This window comes from Neodiprion lecontei, chromosome 7 (genome assembly GCF_021901455.1).
Source record: "Neodiprion lecontei isolate iyNeoLeco1 chromosome 7, iyNeoLeco1.1, whole genome shotgun sequence".
NCBI lineage: Eukaryota > Metazoa > Arthropoda > Insecta > Hymenoptera > Diprionidae > Neodiprion > Neodiprion lecontei.
Genome location: NC_060266.1, coordinates 16,245 through 33,996, shown reverse-complemented (window position 1 = coordinate 33,996; position 17,752 = coordinate 16,245). Strand labels below are relative to the sequence as shown.

The following is a 17,752-nucleotide window of genomic DNA, read 5'->3' as shown; positions in this document are numbered from 1 at the left end:
GTTCTGCGCAACGATCGACCCCTATAAAAACGGCGACCGATCACTCGATCGCTCTCTTGTGTTTCTACCTCCAGATTCGTCATCTAGTTCCGGTACAGTCTCGCGGTAAAATCCTTTAGCCTTTTGCATTAAAACTTTCATACAACGTTACTCTGCCCAAAAGTTCAGCGAGTTTCAACTCCATTTTTACTAAGTCTAAGATCTTACACTGTGTAACTCTGCGTTTGTGACTTTTAAATATCAAACTTATAAAATAAACCAAGTTAGTCAAAATATCCAAATATATTAAAGTCAGTTATTCCACTAAAACCTCTCACCAATCTACAAGTCATCGCATCCAGAATACTCTCAAAAAGGTAAGCCAAATTAAATCTTTTATCCAACAATTTCTCCCTCTTCGGTTCGTTCGACTAGAGCGACAGAATGCCCGTTGTCCGGTGTATTTCAATACTTAATCGGTAATTGGTGACCCAAACTACTGATGTGAGTCTGGCTGTAACTGTGTGTGAATGTTTCCGGTGTCTAACATCTGGAGATTTCCACTAGGTACCGTTCCGACGTCACACTCGAGACCTGCCTTGAAAGAAGGAGGCCAATAAGGCTCCTCATTCTGTCGAGGAAGGTCTATGAAACGTGAAATGACGAACAAGGAATCCTTGTTCCTCAAGGAAGGACTATGAATACGGGTGTAAAGTGTCCTGACGTTCGCGAAATAAATAGAAGCACGTACACATATATTTTGTGGTTAATCATTGTGACAGGTCAGGAATCAGAACCACACCGGGTGCTTTCCATTTAGAGCACAGTGTGACACAGTGTACAAACTTCCATTGTAAGCGGCCAATCCGGGCATAGGAATAGACCAGAAATGTTTACACCGTGTCATATTGTGCTCTAAATCGAAAGCATCCATTGTCATACGAAACTTTTGGCGCATTCTCACTAATTTTTTTGCCCACGCCGTGTCTTGACCTGTATAATATAGGGACCTTGCCCGACAATTCCTCATAACGTTGCCACAAAGGCTGGACCAACTTCTGAGCCGTGCCGTGCTTGAGTGTTGTCTCCTTCCTATTAATCCGTGTTTGAAAGGATGGTAGCAAATTTTTTGTTACATGCATACTACATACGTGAGCCACACGAGCAAAACGTTGCTAGCGACACCTAGATGTTGGTGTGACAGCTCGTTTGAGCACCGCAACTTTTCCTGCCTCATATAATAGCCTGCAGGCCGTGCGCTTCTGTGGGACTAAATTTTCTTTGGCAAAGGGTAGTGTTGACGTAAGTCGACAAGCCATTTATCATCGCAGTAGCAGCAGCCGACGAATCGTCGTGCCTTGCTGTTAGGTTCTGGCTGTATTTATTTTTCTTCACTTTCCCCGCTGCCGCATATCAGCAGGCGTATTTAGCGATCCATTTTACTTCTCCAAGCTTGAGTTAGACGAATCGGCCGATCGTTTATACGTAGCGATAAACGATATTAATAATATACGTTAAATTAATAGAATTCACAAGTCCCGGGGCGTTGAACGAAGTCGGTGTGATTATGGTCGTCGGGGTATTTCCAGCCCTTAAACTGGGCATGCTGCTGATCAAACAGATCAGCAAACCACTGGCCCAAATGTTTGTCAATCAGGCAAAAAATCATCCGGTTTTCAGAACTTACTTCATCATACCACCTGCTCAGTGTATGTCATCACTTGAGATGTAATAAATTATTATCAAACGAAATCTGAGATTACTTTAGTTGTCGACAATTTCACTCGACAGGCACTTTTTTTTCTACATCAGGAGCAGTGATAGGGTATTTATAGCTCATACATAGCATTATCACCAGTGGACCAAGTTTGACGATTTTCAGTAAAATTACCACCATGTATCTAAAGTTGCATTCGGTAATGTCTAACCACTTGGGTTTACCTTCTCACCTATTTTTGTATATCAATTGCAGTTTACCATTGGGCGGAGGTCAAGGGAAAGATGTATCTTATGAATCTTGGTAAGCCAACCAAGGTAGCAAAGTTGAACGAAGCAATGGCTATTGAGCTGGGGGCCAACCTGATGGGGGAGGTGATCATTTTCAGCATTGCCGGTGGTTGTATCATGTTGGAGTATTCTCGGCAGGCAGCAAAAGAGGCAAAAAAAGAGGAAGTACGCTTGGCCCAGATTCAACAATTTACTAACGATATAGAATCGTTGTATGGTACAACATTGCGTCAAGAGGTCGAAATTCGCCGATTGGAGAGCGTTGTGAATCAGTTAGCAAGCCGTGCAAAAATTACATTACCCAGAGATACGGGATATGACGTGAAAAGCTCTGGCGATAGTGAACCAGAAGCAGTTCAAGAAAAGCACTGTGCAACAGATGACAAGAGTAACAACAGGACGGACAGTCTAAAGAAGGGAAATGTTGAACACAGTCAATCATTGGTTGATCGTGCTATCGTTTACTTTGAAAATGATGTCAGAAGAGACAAGCTAAGTTAATTTCTAGTTTATTTTTTAATGACCCGACAGACTCTGATTGGACTTTCCCGTCTGCATTCTTGTTCCCACCCTTGTATATAGTATGACATAAAAAACTTTGAGGAAACCGCGTACACTTGTGTTTATAATATCAATAAATATATATCTATATATATAGATGTACATGCCCGCAGGTATACATATATAACGTATGTGTGCGTGCCTGGAAATATGCCTATGAATCTACCTGTTTCCATTCGTTGAAGTATACAGTCGGAATAGTTTAATTAATGTTGATTCCATCCTTGAGCATCTTCTGCAATTTGTGAATTCGAGACTCCAAATTTCCAAAGTCTATTTCTGAAATGAAAACGATGAACAACTTATTAGCAAATGACGCGTAATTCGCAGTATCGTCAAAAGGTAATAAAAACCTTTCGTCTTCAACCGACGACATCCTACGACTCCTTGGCGAGGGGACCCTATAGACTTGATCGAGTCGACAGAGGAGCTGCCTATCGGCGAGAACTTTCGGTTAAATACAGTTTATACATAAGGAGCAGCGAGAAGATCTGAGAAGCTGTATAGAAAGTTTTCACTTCAGAATTACAAAAAGCAGACACAAGTGCTGCATGTAGCTTTCCTGAAATTATACGGTATCAACAGGTGGGCCTAAAGTGCCTAGCTATTAGTTCGGGTCATACCTGGCGAGGAACTTGCCGACTTTGATCGACCACGACCTAGTGCTGATCGGCTCTTACGTCTTCTACCCATTGAACATCTGCTTTGGAATGGAAGCGTTAGCGGACTGGATCGTCGGGGCTTTCTATCGACAGCTTCGCTTGAGCGGTGCAGCTTTGCCACCAAAATGGAGTTCTCAGTACGCAGTTTTTGTATTCGAGAACGAAATGATGCCCGCTCTTCAGCCACCGACCGTTCCAAGGATTTAACAGCTCCGAGTAAACGATGAATTCCTCGACCTGAGGAGTACCCAGATACAGTGCAAGTCTGACCCGTTACAAGGGTGCTAGCGTTGCCGATCAATCGCAATTGATGTGTCAATTTTACTTCACATGCTTATAAGAACAAGAACAGAATGTAACTTCATTCTTGTTATAGATATACAATCGAAAGAAACCACCCCAAGCAAAGAAGAAGGCCTTACCGCCATTAGACAATCTGTGGTTTTCTTCGACAAGTTTCTTGTTGGCTGCTGTTAGCAGTTCAAGTTTCTTACAAAGATTCTCAATTCCACCCCCAGCTGACCTGAGTCTCTCCAATTCAGCTTCTAGCTTTCTTATCGTTGACTGTAGAACGGCGGTGTCGGGTAGGCCGCAATACTCCAATGGCAATGGATAATGGATTCTTAACGGACGAACGATCGAGATAGGATGGAAAGATACAGAAAATCATGTCACGTCATGGGAGGCTTGCTTCAGCAAGACGGTGTCTGTATTGGAAAATGGCTAATCCGCCCTTATGTATACATGTCTCTGGCGGATTTCCTGCCACCTATCTTACTCAATTGTGTTTGCCGTAATCTCGTCCACGCAGCCGCATCTGCCAATCAAGCCTCCCAGGCATGGCTCACCTGTCAAACTCCACGTTGTAAGTAATAATCAAATATCGCCTGTTGCTCATCTTGGCACCGACCAACGAATAATCTGACCCAACTTCGGTCCTACGGCAGCGCAACAGCTCTAGATCGTCAAAAGTTAGCAGGTCGAGGGAGACACAGTCGCTCGTCTGCAAAGAACTTGGCAATTGGTTGCTAGTCGTAAGGGAAACTGGGATGGAAACCGGACTGGATTATGCTTGACAAAAGTTCATTGAATTATTACTTTTAACAAACCAGACTGCAGCATGGCTACGAATATATCGAATTGTTTGTAATTTCCTGTTTTCTGGGTGAGATTCTCGATATCTGCCGAAACAAGATGATCATTCAAGGGTGAACGTACCAATCTGGTATTAAAAAAAAAATTGGTATTGAGATCTGAGTACACACGGTGCTTGTATAATTAGTCAATGATCGAGGCTATCTAAAGAGAGTCTTGTAAAATAGGTAAGTAGATGTTGATCGATTAATGTAATGGTTTGAAAATATGAGATGTATTAGTAGAGGAGTCAAGGTTAAATAAGACTGCGGACAGACAGGCGACGTCGTACGAGGACTGCCATTTCTCGGCAGTGTGTTTGTCGGTGACGGTAATGTCCAAGTTGCGCCGCGATGTCGACGATTCTCCTCCTAAGCCGACGACCCTCATCTTGACGATGTATTCTCTTCCGCTCTTGCATACATATGTGGTAACCAAATTTTGTCCCGGATTATTCATGATCAAATCTTGTTCCCTCAATAAATATCAATAGTCGAGATGAAAAAAATATCTTTATTCCAACGCTCGCTGTAGGTATGAAATTACGAGAGCTAGCGTGGAAAAAACATATTCACGAGCATAACGGATCGAGTTATTAGACGTCAACGCTGACCGATTACAAATTGCAGTATATTGCACACTGTCACGGGCGCTCAGGGGTCTATCCATAATGGAACCGGTATTTCGGTAAACATAGGGCGCTGCCATTATCTCGGCGCCCTTTCGCCTGTCTCAATAATACCCTTAACCATGGCCGCTCTGTTCGTCATGTAGGTATACATGTATGTACATACGCAGGGATGCGTGCAGCATGCGTACAGTACGCGGGACGATGCTTGTGTAATTCATTATACCTATGCACGGATCGGTCGCACGGCCACGCTGGACCACGCATCCGTACGTACGGCATGCATAATGACCGTGACGCAACGTGAGGAAGGCGCCGGCGCCAGGAAGGCCCGTGCGCCGCGCGTCGGTTGAGTCTCGTTGAACCAACCAACCAAGAAGGTCGGACCGAGCTGAAGCAGCTGTCGGTGAGGGGTGCACTCGGTATACTTGCAATTCGATTTGTGGTTATCCGCTGAACAAGATATCGCGGTGTCTATTTATGTCGCCCTCGTCACCCGAGGAAGCCGACGTACGTCGTTACGGGGGTGTAGACGGTAACGAAATAACTCTCAGCGAGTCCAGGACTTGGAGAAACAACAAAGTGATAGAGTTCACGCTACGCAACGACAGTCTACACAGGATACAGCTTAACCTGTTGTTTTTCTGCTTGACACTGTTTCTAGGCAAACTGAGCGACAGCCTGACCATAGTCAGCCTCTCAGTCGTTGCTTTGACCCTCCATTGCAGGCACATCACCACCTCCATTGATTTTGGTTAGTAAACCTAATTTCGTCCAAACGCTCCTTAGCTTGGCAGCTTTTTATTCTATACAAGCGGCTATTCGCCCCACAGAGTGCACCCATACGGTGTGCTCGTGAACTTTTGGTCACGCCAAATGTTCACTAATTTCGAAATTCTCAGAACTAAACAGTGTCTCCAAGCAATTATTCTAGCCACGCCAAAGTGGCGAAACAGAATTTAAATTAGGTTCAACTGCTGTTACGCCATCGCAAAGGTCTTTATAAATTATCGTGTACCGTTGCTATGACAAATCACACATGCGGTACAAACTGCAATGCCTGTCTCCATCATCCTTACAGAGTAAGTCTCCAAAAAATACCACTTGTTGACAAATTCCGCACGCCTTGAAACGTTCTTCAGGGTCTAGAATTTTTTCCAGATCATCGGGGACATCCGAATATTTGGCAATTACAATGTGTCACGTGTAGATTCGCTCCGTAGCAGGATTAACCACAGCGTTTTATTTTATGCCACCGACCGGCGATGATCACAATAATCTATATTAAAGAACCACGATCTTTTGCCGTATTTGGAAAGTATAGTACTTACTCGAAAATAAAGAATAATTAATTTCATAATTTCAGATACACTGTTGGTAGTAGAGTCGGTGGGAGTACAAATAAATAGTAAAAAAATATTTTCCGGCTTCAACTCCAGTCAATATCTACCTTGGACCACTGTCAAGGACGTCTTCATCAACGAGGTTATATCCGGGGTGGGTTCATGTACCATCATGCACTTGATGTTCGATTCCTTCCATCCTTTTGCCACTAATTTCCTTACGATTTTGATTCGTGTAACAAAATATATATCGATAGGATCGTCGAAGAAGTAGCCCTCGACTAATGGTGTTTTTATTTAATTTAATTGATTTTATTATCCATGTAATTATTTATTTATTTATTTATTTGCTGAAGTCCTAGAGAAATTCTATTATATATTAATTTTTCGAATATTGGATACTAGTGACACGGGCATATTTGTAATTGGACGCAGTCCTTACTACCAGATTCACATAGTTATAGATTTCAATTCAGACTATTCCAGTACTTTAGGCCACCTGGATCTCTCCATACGTAAATTAAAAATATGTACTACTGGTTTTAATATATAGTCAGACATGGGTTCAACAGCCTGAGTATTAATTTTATCTATTCCAACGTTTTTCAGTTTCATACCATCCATGATTTTTCGTGACTCGTTATTATCAGTAGGATGGATAAATATTGTTTTTGGGTTCATAGTCAGTAGTTTTATTTCAGCTCCAATGGGTAGCTCAATTTTATTTCTCAATAATCCTGCAACATTACAAAATGTTGTGCCCGTTATCTTAGCTATTACTACGCACTGAATTATTTTCGGATTGCTCTCGCTAAGTATCCGGTCCGTGTCATATTTCCCGTTTGTTCAATGGGTAGCTCAATTTTATTTCTCAATAATCCTGCAACATTACAAAATGTTGTGCCCGTTATCTTAGCTATTACTACGCACTGAATTATTTTCGGATTGCTCTCGCTAAGTATCCGGTCCGTGTCATATTTCCCGTTTGTTCAATGGGTAGCTCAATTTTATTTCTCAATAATCCTGCAACATTACAAAATGTTGTGCCCGTTATCTTAGCTATTACTACGCACTGAATTATTTTCGGATTGCTCTCGCTAAGTATCCGGTCCGTGTCATATTTCCCGTTTGTTCTATTACCAAGTTCGGCATTAATAAAGATCCATAAATACCTAGTGTCGTTACTACTCCTTTTAATTAGTGTTTTCATATACTTGATTTTAGCATTTTTGATGAATTTTTAGTTTGGATTTCCTCACATCTTTCGTGTTCAATTTTAAATTGATTATTGCTAAGCAGTGTTAATATTGAATAATAATTAACTTGTTACCGTTGAAGCGAATTTGCTCTGAATCAATTATTTAGTAATATTTGTTTTTTTTCGGGCGCTCCATTAACGACTCAACAAAATTCTTGCTCTTCAGCAAAGGGTGCTGTACTTCTTGACTTTCATAGTCGAGGAAAACGTCAACGGTGAAAAAACGACCAGACTGGTTCCTTTGTTTCGAGAATTGAAACCATCGAAAGAATGCCTGGAATACGTATATCGGGTATTGGCAAGTCTGATAGGACCGGTCAAGTGCAGGCCCAGCCCACCTTGAATGTTCCTGGCTCGTATTGGCTCTCCAACAAGCAGAACATATACAAGTTCACCTTTAAATATAACGAACCTACAAGGTAGTGTAACAGTTCTGAAGACTTTTACACAAGCGGCATGTACAGGGTGACCCAGGGTTATCGCCCCACGGGTCACTAATATGTATTCCTCGCGAAAATCGGCGACTTGGCCTGTATTTACTCTTCGTGAAAAAATTTTCGTTTACGATCTACAGCCGTTTGAAAATGGCCAATCCAGTAGCATCTGATGGCTCGGAATAGAACGAGAATAGGGCTGGCTAATCGTCATTTGACCGTCGTGAGCTCGGCTGCTATCCTGAGCGCTCAGATGCTATCAGATCGGATAATTTCAAACAACTTTAGTTCACGAATGACAAATTTCGTAACAAAAGTAAAAACCGTTTCAGTTGCCGATTTTCACTTCAAGGAGGAACACGTCGGTTGCCTATGGGGCGATAGTCTTGGGTGACCCGGTATATGTGCAGTGATTCTCGAATTCGCAAAAATTGTTCATTGTTTGGAGTTATGATCTGTAAAACTTGGCACAAGTTGAAAAACACCTGAAAGTTTCAGCTCTGCATTCGACCCCCTTTGAGACTGATACACATTTTATTCAGAAATTTGTAGTGTGCAATGTTTGTTGTAGTAAAATATGGTAGAAGAATTCACTGTTTCACCAGATTGAAATCCTTCATTAGAGCTTGTGCTTTCAAAATGAGTATGCCTGCCTCCATTAGAATCATCACTTACGGTTCCCTGCTTTGAGGACGATTCAGTAGTCGGAAAACCGTGATTATTCACAATGATCTAAACAGTGATATGCTAGGTCGACATCGCCAGATTCAAAATTGTCCAGATTTATGTCACAAAGTCGTCTCACGTGGTATTTCGAGCACTGTCGATTGGTTTTCAATTGAACTTTGACATATAATATCTATGTTTGTCAAACTCTCATTGTACATGCCCATCCTGGTTATTTAAGCTAGCATGGGAGCTCATCGACAGTTGTACGGCTGTTTGCCACACTATATTTATTACATTTTGCCAGTTTCGCAGCTGGCGTAGAGCCAATTGAAAATGAACACAGTGCCGTTTATTGGTCACTGATTGCCCCTCATCCGTGAGCGGTAGAGAACCGCTTGGCTCGGTTTCAGGTGTTCGCGTTAGTCGCATTGCGGCAAGCAACCGATAAACGACTGCGTAACACGCCAAGTCATCGTTTTCAAAACATTCTGTACCAAACAAAGATTCAATTCACTTCACAAGAGTTGAACCAGCTGTGATTCTCTGTGTAGCTGGTTCTCAAAACTTACAGTTTCCAATATGAAGTACTCGTTCGGCCATCGAATCTGTAACAAGTTGCATATCATTGCAGGTATACGAAAGAATTTCCCTACAAAGAGGAATTGATGAAAATTATCAGACGAATCATAAAAAGTCAACCCAGTCAAGGTGAACTGAGCACTGTGCACCTTTCAATAACTTACAGTATCCTTTTTACCAATCTTACTATTCATTGCCATGCCTAGTTGAATCTCTACGAGTAGAATCCATCCAATGCGTAGAAAAAGGTTCAAACATGTTTGACAAAATTCTGACACAGTTAATCGATATTCAATCAATCAGTCTTCTCCTTGACTTGCTATACCACGTTTATAAGAACACACGTTTTGGACACGACAGGACAAGATGTTTGCGATGCTGAAGTTTTGCAATCGACAAGGTGCCGCAGCTTTTCCTCAAGCATTTATTCTAACTATTTCTATTGTGGACAATATGGCAAATCAGACATCCGGACCCAGGATCACCCAGGGTGATCTGGATTTAAGGTGCCCAAACAGCAACGTATTTCAATCATCGACAGTCTTATCCAGTCCTGTTGCAACGACCGTGTCTGACAAAACCATTCTTCCATGGGCTGAGGCTAATATCAATCGTACAAGACTTTCGAGACATTCAGGCTGTAACAACGAGCTGACAAAGACAGAAATCGTGGCTGTTGACGTAAGTGCTAGCAAGAGGACTTGCGCAGGTAGTGATTTTGACGGCTTTAGAAATGTTCACGAATCATTGGAAGGTACGACGACTAAGTGTATAAGTGGAGTCGGGATGCAGTGGCTAGATACACGGACGACTATACAGAGCCAGGTTAAAAAGTATCATAACACACAATTAGTAACCGCAGACGACAGTGTGGAATATTCGCAGGACACCTACAGTGCTCATCCGCGTACAGAGCGGGACGAGTTGTCAAATATCCAGGCAACGGGTAACACAAACAAGGACAAAGGTGACCAAGAAATCGAGGGTTTGAGAAAGGAATGTGAGCAAATTTATCCACGGTCATTGAATATCACCGATCTAGTCATGGGAGGTTTAATGTTCACCATCAAACAGGATGAGAACAATGTCAAAGTGGTGGAACAGAGAACGAAAATGGAATTGGATGAAGTTTTAGAGAACTCTGAAAAAATTGAAACAAAAGAGGGTTCAAGATGCTTGGTAAATTCTAGTCTGCTTGGATTGGAGAACCTTGTGACCAATATTGAAATACCCGACAGTCACCTGAAAATCCTAAGAACCACCAATATCAGTCCCACGGTCGACCACGAAACTTTCTCGCCTTACGATATACTTGAGAATCGTGGAGGCATGGCCACCGGAGGAGTCCTGCCAGTCCGATCCAGTGTTGATGATGAGAGGACTGATCTTATTCGTTGCAACAGTCAAAGTTTGATGGAAAGCTATAATGACATCGACAACGGCGATATCAGCAACGCTGATAAGAATGGCAATAATAAGAATATTAATGACAACGACAATAATAACAATTACAATATTAACACCAGTATCAATAACATCACAGCGAGCAATGTTCACATAGACATGTGGAAATTATTACACGACATAACCCGAGGTGCGAAAGTTGTGGTCGAACGTATCAGCGATGCTGATGTGAGGAATGCGAAGAAACCTTTGACGAACCAGGAATCCGCAAATACAGGCAGCTCTGCATGTACTTTACCTAGCAGTATAAATCGACGATGGTTAGAAATGTAATTCAGCAACTGCAAACGCGCAAATATAAAGAACAGAAGTATAGAAGGCGGGCTTTCAAGTGAGCAAATTATACAGAGGTCTTAGATATTTTCACCATACGAAATTAATACGGTAGTACTTGGCACAACGGAAGTGCGATAAATCTGTATAAAAGTGCATTTACGTGTACAGTCTGTAGAAGGAGGTGAATTGACAAGATCGTATGTTTGAATTTTATTCAATTCTTATTCAGTAGGTATGGATTTCATGGTTCACTGATGGTCAAAAAGTATCCACAACTGTGTCAGGCACGGTTTTGTATTTCTTAAAATTAGCAATATTTCGTAATTATTGGACAATCGAGGGAAAACTATCACGTTGTACAGTATCGGATTGCCTTAATATAAAGTAACAGTTTTTAAGAAACATTACGCTATACCTGTGTAAATATAAAAATTTGAATATATCGATAGAATTCCGTGAAACGGAAATGTTACGTTCAAGCGTGGGCCAAACGATAGTGTTGCGTCGGGTAGCTTGGATTAGTACAGTTCACGAAATCCTCTCGGTAAATCGATAAACTGGTCAGCTAAGAGATTCAAATATATTACGTTACTTCAGCAACGGCCGTAATGAGTAAATCCTCAAAATTATTCAACGTGTTTGATTTTTCTACTAATAAATTGTTCCTAACATGAAATGTTTGCTTCTTTCTCTAAAAAGATAAGTGTACTAATTGTTCAATCTGATCGTTCCAGGTATCTAAATCATCTCACAATTCCATATCTTGTGAGCGATCGTTGAATGCATTTGTTTTTTTAAACGCAGTGAACATTGCAACTGTGTCACGCAAAACGACTGAAAATCCTCAACTCATCTAAAATGATGACTCAGTTCAAAATTTCTATTGTCCTCAACTTGTTTAAGTGCAATTTTTAATTCGTCTATTTTATCCTTCATATACTGTAACTGTTTAGCACGGTCATTCCAATTGCAACGAACTGGCTGACGTTGTTCACAGTTTTTTTGTACTTGTTCAGCGATATGCGAGGGAATTCCAAAATCTAGGCCCAGTGGTATCGATTCGAGGACAATGGATTTCATCTGGAAAAATTTGCCAATCGCAAAATTTGTGAGGTGAATATATTTATGTACAGCAGCGGCGCATGCAAAATCTGGTAAATAAAGCAGCAAGATGTACCACCAGCCTGGTTTTCAAAAATAGATAGTTGTCGAGTCCCTCTGCACATTTTCTTGAAAAACGTTCTCTAGCGTCGCAGACTTTGAAAACTGCATCTTCGCATCTCTCTTCCAAATTTTGGAGGTTGTCTACAACATTGGTGAAAATTTTCACAAAGTCATCTAAGGCGATTACAATACCAGATTGTGATAAAGCAACGCTTCCAACAAACGTGCGGATACTTTTAAGCATGCTATCTGAAGTTGAATGATACACTGATATCAATATACAATATAAGTAATGTGAAACGTCAATTACCCATTGCCAGTTGAAAATTATCGGGGAACCGAAATATGAGGACCAAACGGATCACGCAGGGTCATGATAGGCTGGATTTTTACGAGCAGCGAAATGCTACCGTAGCATCTCGCTGCAAAGTTTTCGACTAATGAGAATGCCAATAAAGTATGGAAGGGTTCCTAGTGTGACGTCGGTACGACACTCCCCGATGATTCTAGAATTAGGCCACTAGATCAGATCGCGAAAGCACGGCTGGACGCACGTTCAGCTTCACGCAGTCAGTAGTAGGTTTGTTCATGCTAGCTACACTTTCTACACTTTCGTGGGGAGTGTATACTTGCGCGTTCGTTTTAGCGGACGTGACGTCGGATGGCGCTGTTCGTTTTACAAATGCCACTAGACTTTCGTTACACTTTCGTGTACACTTTTTACACTCGATCTAGACCAAGTGTGAAAAGTGTAAAAAGTGTAAATGGTTCAACTCGCATGAATGCTACAGGTTTTTCCACCACGTTAGTGAACTGTGATGCGATATATATACCTTTAAACTCACGAGTGACAACAAATCCATAACCTCACTCCAAATCAGAACAAAGCAGTGCAGTATTTTACTTGAAAAACAACGTTCAATTTGATAACGGTGTACTTGAAACATGAGGTATGCGCACCACTCGGCTATATTTAAATCCGACTTGAACCGCTTAGCTCTCATTGTCAAGTCGCGTCAGGTGATGAGAGTGTATTGTCACGATCGAGCTTATACGCCACCTAGCGGTCACGCCTGGAAGCAGACACAAAGAAAGATGGCTGCAGGCCTAACGCACGACGAAAGCGTCCTCCACATTTATAAAGTATTTACCGTAAATAAAGTACATCAAACATCACAAGAGTACATTTATTACATGGCGCAGTCTGGACTCGACACTACTAGTGATTTCGAAGACGCCATAGACGTCACGGTACCCTTGAAGAATCGACGAACGACGAGAATCGCTCAGTCGACGAAGTACTTGTTGGAAGAGAAAGTGACGAGGGAAACATGGCGCAGCACTCGCTCAACCTGAAGCCGCCGGCACCTCTCTCATTTAGTGGGAATATTTCAGAAAACTAGAAGAAGTGGTTCGAAAAGTTCGGTATATAGCTGCTAGCCACGGAATTGAATAACAAAGCCACTGAAGTGAAAATAGCCATCTTGCTTCACGCCATCGGAGAAGAGGCACAAGAAAAATACGACACGTTCGAGATCAGTGTAGCGGACGCGAAGAACTACGACAAGGTCGTGGGAGCATTCAAGAACTTTTGTGTGTCAAAGAAGAATGAAAGAGTGTGCCGATATGTGTTTTTCAAGCGAAACCAAAAACTGGATGAATCGTTCGAGGATTTCTTGACGGACCTGAAAGAATTGAGTCAAGATTGTTCGTTTGGGGCCTTGAAAGATAGCCTGATCAAAGATCGCATCATCAGTGGCATAAGAAACGCACAGCTAAAGGATCGGCTCCTCCGAGAAGAAAACCTGAGTTTCGAGAGGTGTACGCAGTTGTGTGGAGCAGCCGAGATAGCCAATCAGTGAATTGAAACATTAAAAACGACCGAGAAAAATAGATGTCGTCCAAACAAAATAAAAAGAAAACCAGCAACCGTCCAGTAGAGGACGCAACCAGCCGCGTGGCAACAAAGGCAGAGGGCAGCAGACACAACAGCAGCAGTACCAACAGCAGAGTAGCAGCGAAGGTCAGCAATCCAGACGACAACAAAACTATACGCAGCAGCAGAAAAACGGACAGCCAAATCAGCAGCAGCAGAATCAATCGTCCTGTGAACGATGCGGGTATCGACATCAAGCGAATAGATGTCCAGCCTTCAATAAGCAATGCAAAGCGTGCAATGGGTACAATCACTTCGCGCAGGTATGTCGGAGCCGTCAAAAGATGGACGTGGTAACCGAAGATTCAACGAGGTGCGAAGTTGAAGGTAAGACAGAAAATCTTGTATTCTATGTAGTTGATTGCGAAAAAACGACACCTATCATGCGGTTACCGAGCATTGGAAAGTTGAAACTGTCAACTCCAGTAGCGAATATAACCTTAAATAAGGCTCAGGGAACAAAGGGTTTGATTCAGAAAAATAAAGATCTGTTCGAAGGCATCGGCAAAGTCAGGTACGTTTACGATTCCAACTGAAGCCAGGATATGTAGGGAACATAGAACCTTGCACGAAGGTACCTTTCAAACTTCCTCTCATAACCTGACCCGTGAGAAATAGTGACTTGGCAACGTTGCCCTACGCGAGAAGTTTAAAATGCCATAAAGGCCCAACGAATTGAAATAAATGTCAGAACTTTGCGGGTATAGGTTACGGTACGGTTCAGTCTCCAATTATAACTAACCTCAAATTGATTTCATAACAATACAATTCTCTACAACACATGCTTGAGGGGCAAGAGATACTGAGTTAGAATGCAACGTTGCCAAGTCAGACAAAAGACGCAATGGGAAAATTTTTATACTTCTGCGCATATGACAGGAAGCCCAAAGGTGTACTGTATCTCAACTACTTTTTACTTTAGTTATAATGTTTTATACAAGGGATATTTCTCTGGAAGTTGAGGACTGCTGCTATCACGGTACTACCTTAAGCGTGATTTTTCTTTATGTTCAAAAGAAGTCCTCAATTCTAAGAAGTTTCCGTCCATTATCCTTCATCCTATGGTGGGCTGAATTCCATACGGATTAATCAAAAATTTGTATAACACTAATTCAATCGTTAGGGAATCCATTTACCACCCATTGATCATCAAAGTGGAGCTTAAAACATGTAAAAAAAGTTTTGAATTAAATTATATCGAATTGGGTGAGTAAAAACTTTATTCAAAAATATGGGGAACAAAACATTCCTTGCAAACGTTAAGGCATTTTTATAGAGTTGCGTGCGATAAACCACAACCGTAATATAATTAGTAAATGCCAGAAGGGGTGACAACGATCGGCTTTGCCGACGACGTAGCTCTGGTGGTGACGGCAAGGACGGCGGAACTGCTCGAGTGCAAGGCCAACGAAGCAATCAGCAGTGCCTGGGCATGGCTGGCTGGTGTAGGGTTGGACTTGGCGAAAAGGAAGACGGAGATAGTGGTAATAACTAGGCGGCACTCGCTGAAGGTGAACCCTATCAAAGTCAAAGGACACGAGGTGAAGCCTACAGACAGCGTGAAGTACCTGGGAGTGACCATCGACGCCAGGTTGAACTTCGCGGCGCACGTGCGGCAGGCCGCTAACAAGGCCATGGGCGTAGCTGCGGCGATTGGCAGGCTAATGCCTAACATAGGGGGACCGGCCCACGTGAAAAGGAAACTCCTGGCGAGCGTAACCTACTCCGTTGCGCTCTACGGAGCCCCAGTATGGGCCGACGCCCTATCGGTGGCGAGGAACAGGAGCAGACTGGAGGCTGCGGGAAGGGCCAGTGCATTGCGTGTAGTGTCGGCGTATCGCACTGTCTCGACGCCGGCCGTTATGGTGCTGGCGGGCCTGATCCCGCTGCACTTGATGGCGGCCGAACGGAAGAGAATCGCGGAGGCGGAAGCGAGAAGCGGGGCCCGCAGCAAGGCGGCCAGGGCCAGATTAAGACGCGAAGAGCGGGTGAAGACGACCGAGGCATGGGACGTGGAATGGGGAGAGGCGGAGAAGGGGGCATGGACGAGGGAGGCGATACCCTCGGTAGTACCCTGGATTGACCGGAGACACGGCCAGATGGAGTTCTACCTAACCCAAGGCCTAACGGGGCACGGGTGTTTCGGTACATACCTCCATCGTATAGGCAAGGAGACGACGACACGGTGCCACCACTGCGAAGCCGCTGCGGATGACGCAAACCACACGTGGTTCGTATGCCCGGCATGGAAGGCACCAAGGGAAGAAATGCGAAGCGTGACCGGACCGATCGCGAACATCCGGGAGGTAGTGTACGCCATGTTGAAAGGGCCGGAACAGTGGAGTGCGGTGGCTGCTTACATCAAACGAGTGCTCCGCGACAAGGAGGAGCTTGAAAGGATCAGAAGGGGCGAACAGCCAGGCAGGGGACCCAACCCTGGCACGCCCGCGCCCGCTATGGCGTGCGGCTGCGACCTGGCTTACAGGCACGCCGTATGCTTCAGGAGCGCGGGCTACCTCAGGGACGATGCGACCGAACCCACCAGTGACGCAACGAACATCAGCGTGTTACAGGACAAGATCGTGCGCCTGGCGGCAAAGCACGCCGCACAGGAGATCGGAAGAGGACCGCCCGCGGTCAGTGCGACAATGCCGGGCAGTGAGGGTGCAAGGGTTCGTATGACCTACGGGGACGTAAATTACGTAGGCAACAACCGGGCCATCTTGTACCTGAAACGCAGGTTTGGAGGCCAGCAAATGCTGACGAACTCGTGCAGCCCGTTGAACATGCAACCGCCGGGGCTAGACATCGTGGTACTCGACGGCGTGGTCTTTACCGCCGACTGCCAATGCATCAGCTGGGCCGAACATGAGAGGATGTTCCCGCACTATAGGTCCACAGTGGATAAGGGAGTCACCTGCTCGGACTGGCGACTGGAAAGGACGCGGACGTCGCAGGTAAGTGTGCAGAAGCGTGGCTGGGGCCACGTAAGCACGGCCAGCAGCATGCTCTGCAGAAAACATTGAAAGTGCGCTGGAGGACGTGTAGTGGGACAAGTGATACAGACAAATAAGCGATTTGGCAGGACATTTTTGCAAAGCCAATCAGCGTAGCTTAACACTGTGTAGATTAAGATTATAGGAATACTCAAGCGATTGAGTGAAAAAGGTTACAGACTAAGCAGAAAGTAACCTAAGTGATAAGTGGTCACCAGACACCGGACAATTAACGGTGTGGTGAAGCGGGACTAGGCCGCCGGAATTATTGCGCCAGCAAAATACCGGCGGCAGTGGGTCACGGCCTGAGTGGCGTTGACTGGCGCCGAGCGACAGGCTAGTGTAAACATCAAGCGCGGGCTGACGACCTTGCTGAGTCAGCAAACTACGGTGAGCAGCAAGACTCGGCAGGCTAGCGCGAGTAGATACCCAATGAACATTGCTGGTAAATAAATCATAAGAAATTCGTCGAAAAATAACGTTGTATATAGTTGAATAATCGTTCAGCACATACGTTTTTTCTCGTGAAAAATGTCCGCCCTGATACAGGTTTTTTCGACTGCGCTCATCAACGTTTTCTGTTAGTGATTATGATCCGGATATTCCCACGGTTGAAGTAAACGTCGAAATTACGGTTTTCGGAAACGTAATGAAACAAGTAT

The 17,752-nt window shown here is 43.7% G+C and overlaps 4 protein-coding genes across 10 annotated transcripts; 2 read left to right on the top strand and 2 right to left on the bottom strand.

Annotated features, from left to right (window-relative positions):
* The first annotated feature begins 1,287 nt into the window (after nt 1-1,287).
* Nucleotides 1,288-2,594, top strand: LOC107223533 (putative OPA3-like protein CG13603). The gene is made up of 2 exons (XM_015663228.2): nt 1,288-1,688; nt 1,952-2,594. The coding sequence occupies exons 1-2, from the start codon at nt 1,547-1,549 to the stop codon at nt 2,485-2,487; spliced, it is 678 nt and encodes a 225-aa protein (XP_015518714.1). The 5' UTR covers nt 1,288-1,546; the 3' UTR covers nt 2,488-2,594.
* A 90-nt stretch (nt 2,595-2,684) lies between these two features.
* Nucleotides 2,685-5,119, bottom strand: LOC107223527 (centrosomal protein CCDC61-like). 4 transcript variants are annotated; one of them, XM_046745676.1, is made up of 7 exons: nt 4,618-5,118; nt 4,308-4,431; nt 4,058-4,212; nt 3,632-3,831; nt 3,171-3,446; nt 2,901-2,981; nt 2,685-2,826 (listed from the first exon to the last, which is right to left on the bottom strand). In XM_046745676.1, the coding sequence occupies exons 1-7, from the start codon at nt 4,800-4,802 to the stop codon at nt 2,750-2,752; spliced, it is 1,098 nt and encodes a 365-aa protein (XP_046601632.1). In that variant the 5' UTR covers nt 4,803-5,118; the 3' UTR covers nt 2,685-2,749. The 4 variants fall into 4 exon arrangements, 3 of the variants coding, with proteins under 3 accessions (XP_046601632.1, XP_015518708.2, XP_046601633.1); XM_015663222.2 differs by having other exon boundaries at nt 4,308-4,390; nt 4,622-5,118; XM_046745677.1 differs by having other exon boundaries at nt 4,622-4,726.
* A 127-nt stretch (nt 5,120-5,246) lies between these two features.
* Nucleotides 5,247-11,670, top strand: LOC107223547 (putative uncharacterized protein DDB_G0277255). 3 transcript variants are annotated; one of them, XM_046745660.1, is made up of 4 exons: nt 7,843-7,991; nt 9,307-9,419; nt 9,592-10,494; nt 10,537-11,670. In XM_046745660.1, the coding sequence occupies exons 1-4, from the start codon at nt 7,843-7,845 to the stop codon at nt 10,989-10,991; spliced, it is 1,620 nt and encodes a 539-aa protein (XP_046601616.1). In that variant the 3' UTR covers nt 10,992-11,670. The 3 variants fall into 3 exon arrangements, with proteins under 3 accessions (XP_046601617.1, XP_046601616.1, XP_015518736.2); XM_046745661.1 differs by lacking the exon at nt 7,843-7,991 and adding an exon at nt 5,247-5,725 and having other exon boundaries at nt 9,592-11,670; XM_015663250.2 differs by having other exon boundaries at nt 9,592-11,670.
* On the bottom strand, nt 7,010-12,774 carry LOC107223549. 2 transcript variants are annotated; one of them, XM_046745702.1, is made up of 4 exons: nt 12,469-12,774; nt 12,172-12,299; nt 9,245-9,280; nt 7,010-9,163 (listed from the first exon to the last, which is right to left on the bottom strand). In XM_046745702.1, the coding sequence occupies exons 1-4, from the start codon at nt 12,470-12,472 to the stop codon at nt 9,095-9,097; spliced, it is 237 nt and encodes a 78-aa protein (XP_046601658.1). In that variant the 5' UTR covers nt 12,473-12,774; the 3' UTR covers nt 7,010-9,094. The 2 variants fall into 2 exon arrangements, with proteins under 2 accessions (XP_046601658.1, XP_015518740.1); XM_015663254.2 differs by lacking the exons at nt 7,010-9,163; nt 9,245-9,280 and adding an exon at nt 11,271-12,074 and having other exon boundaries at nt 12,469-12,748.
* Nucleotides 12,775-17,752: the final 4,978 nt, after the last annotated feature.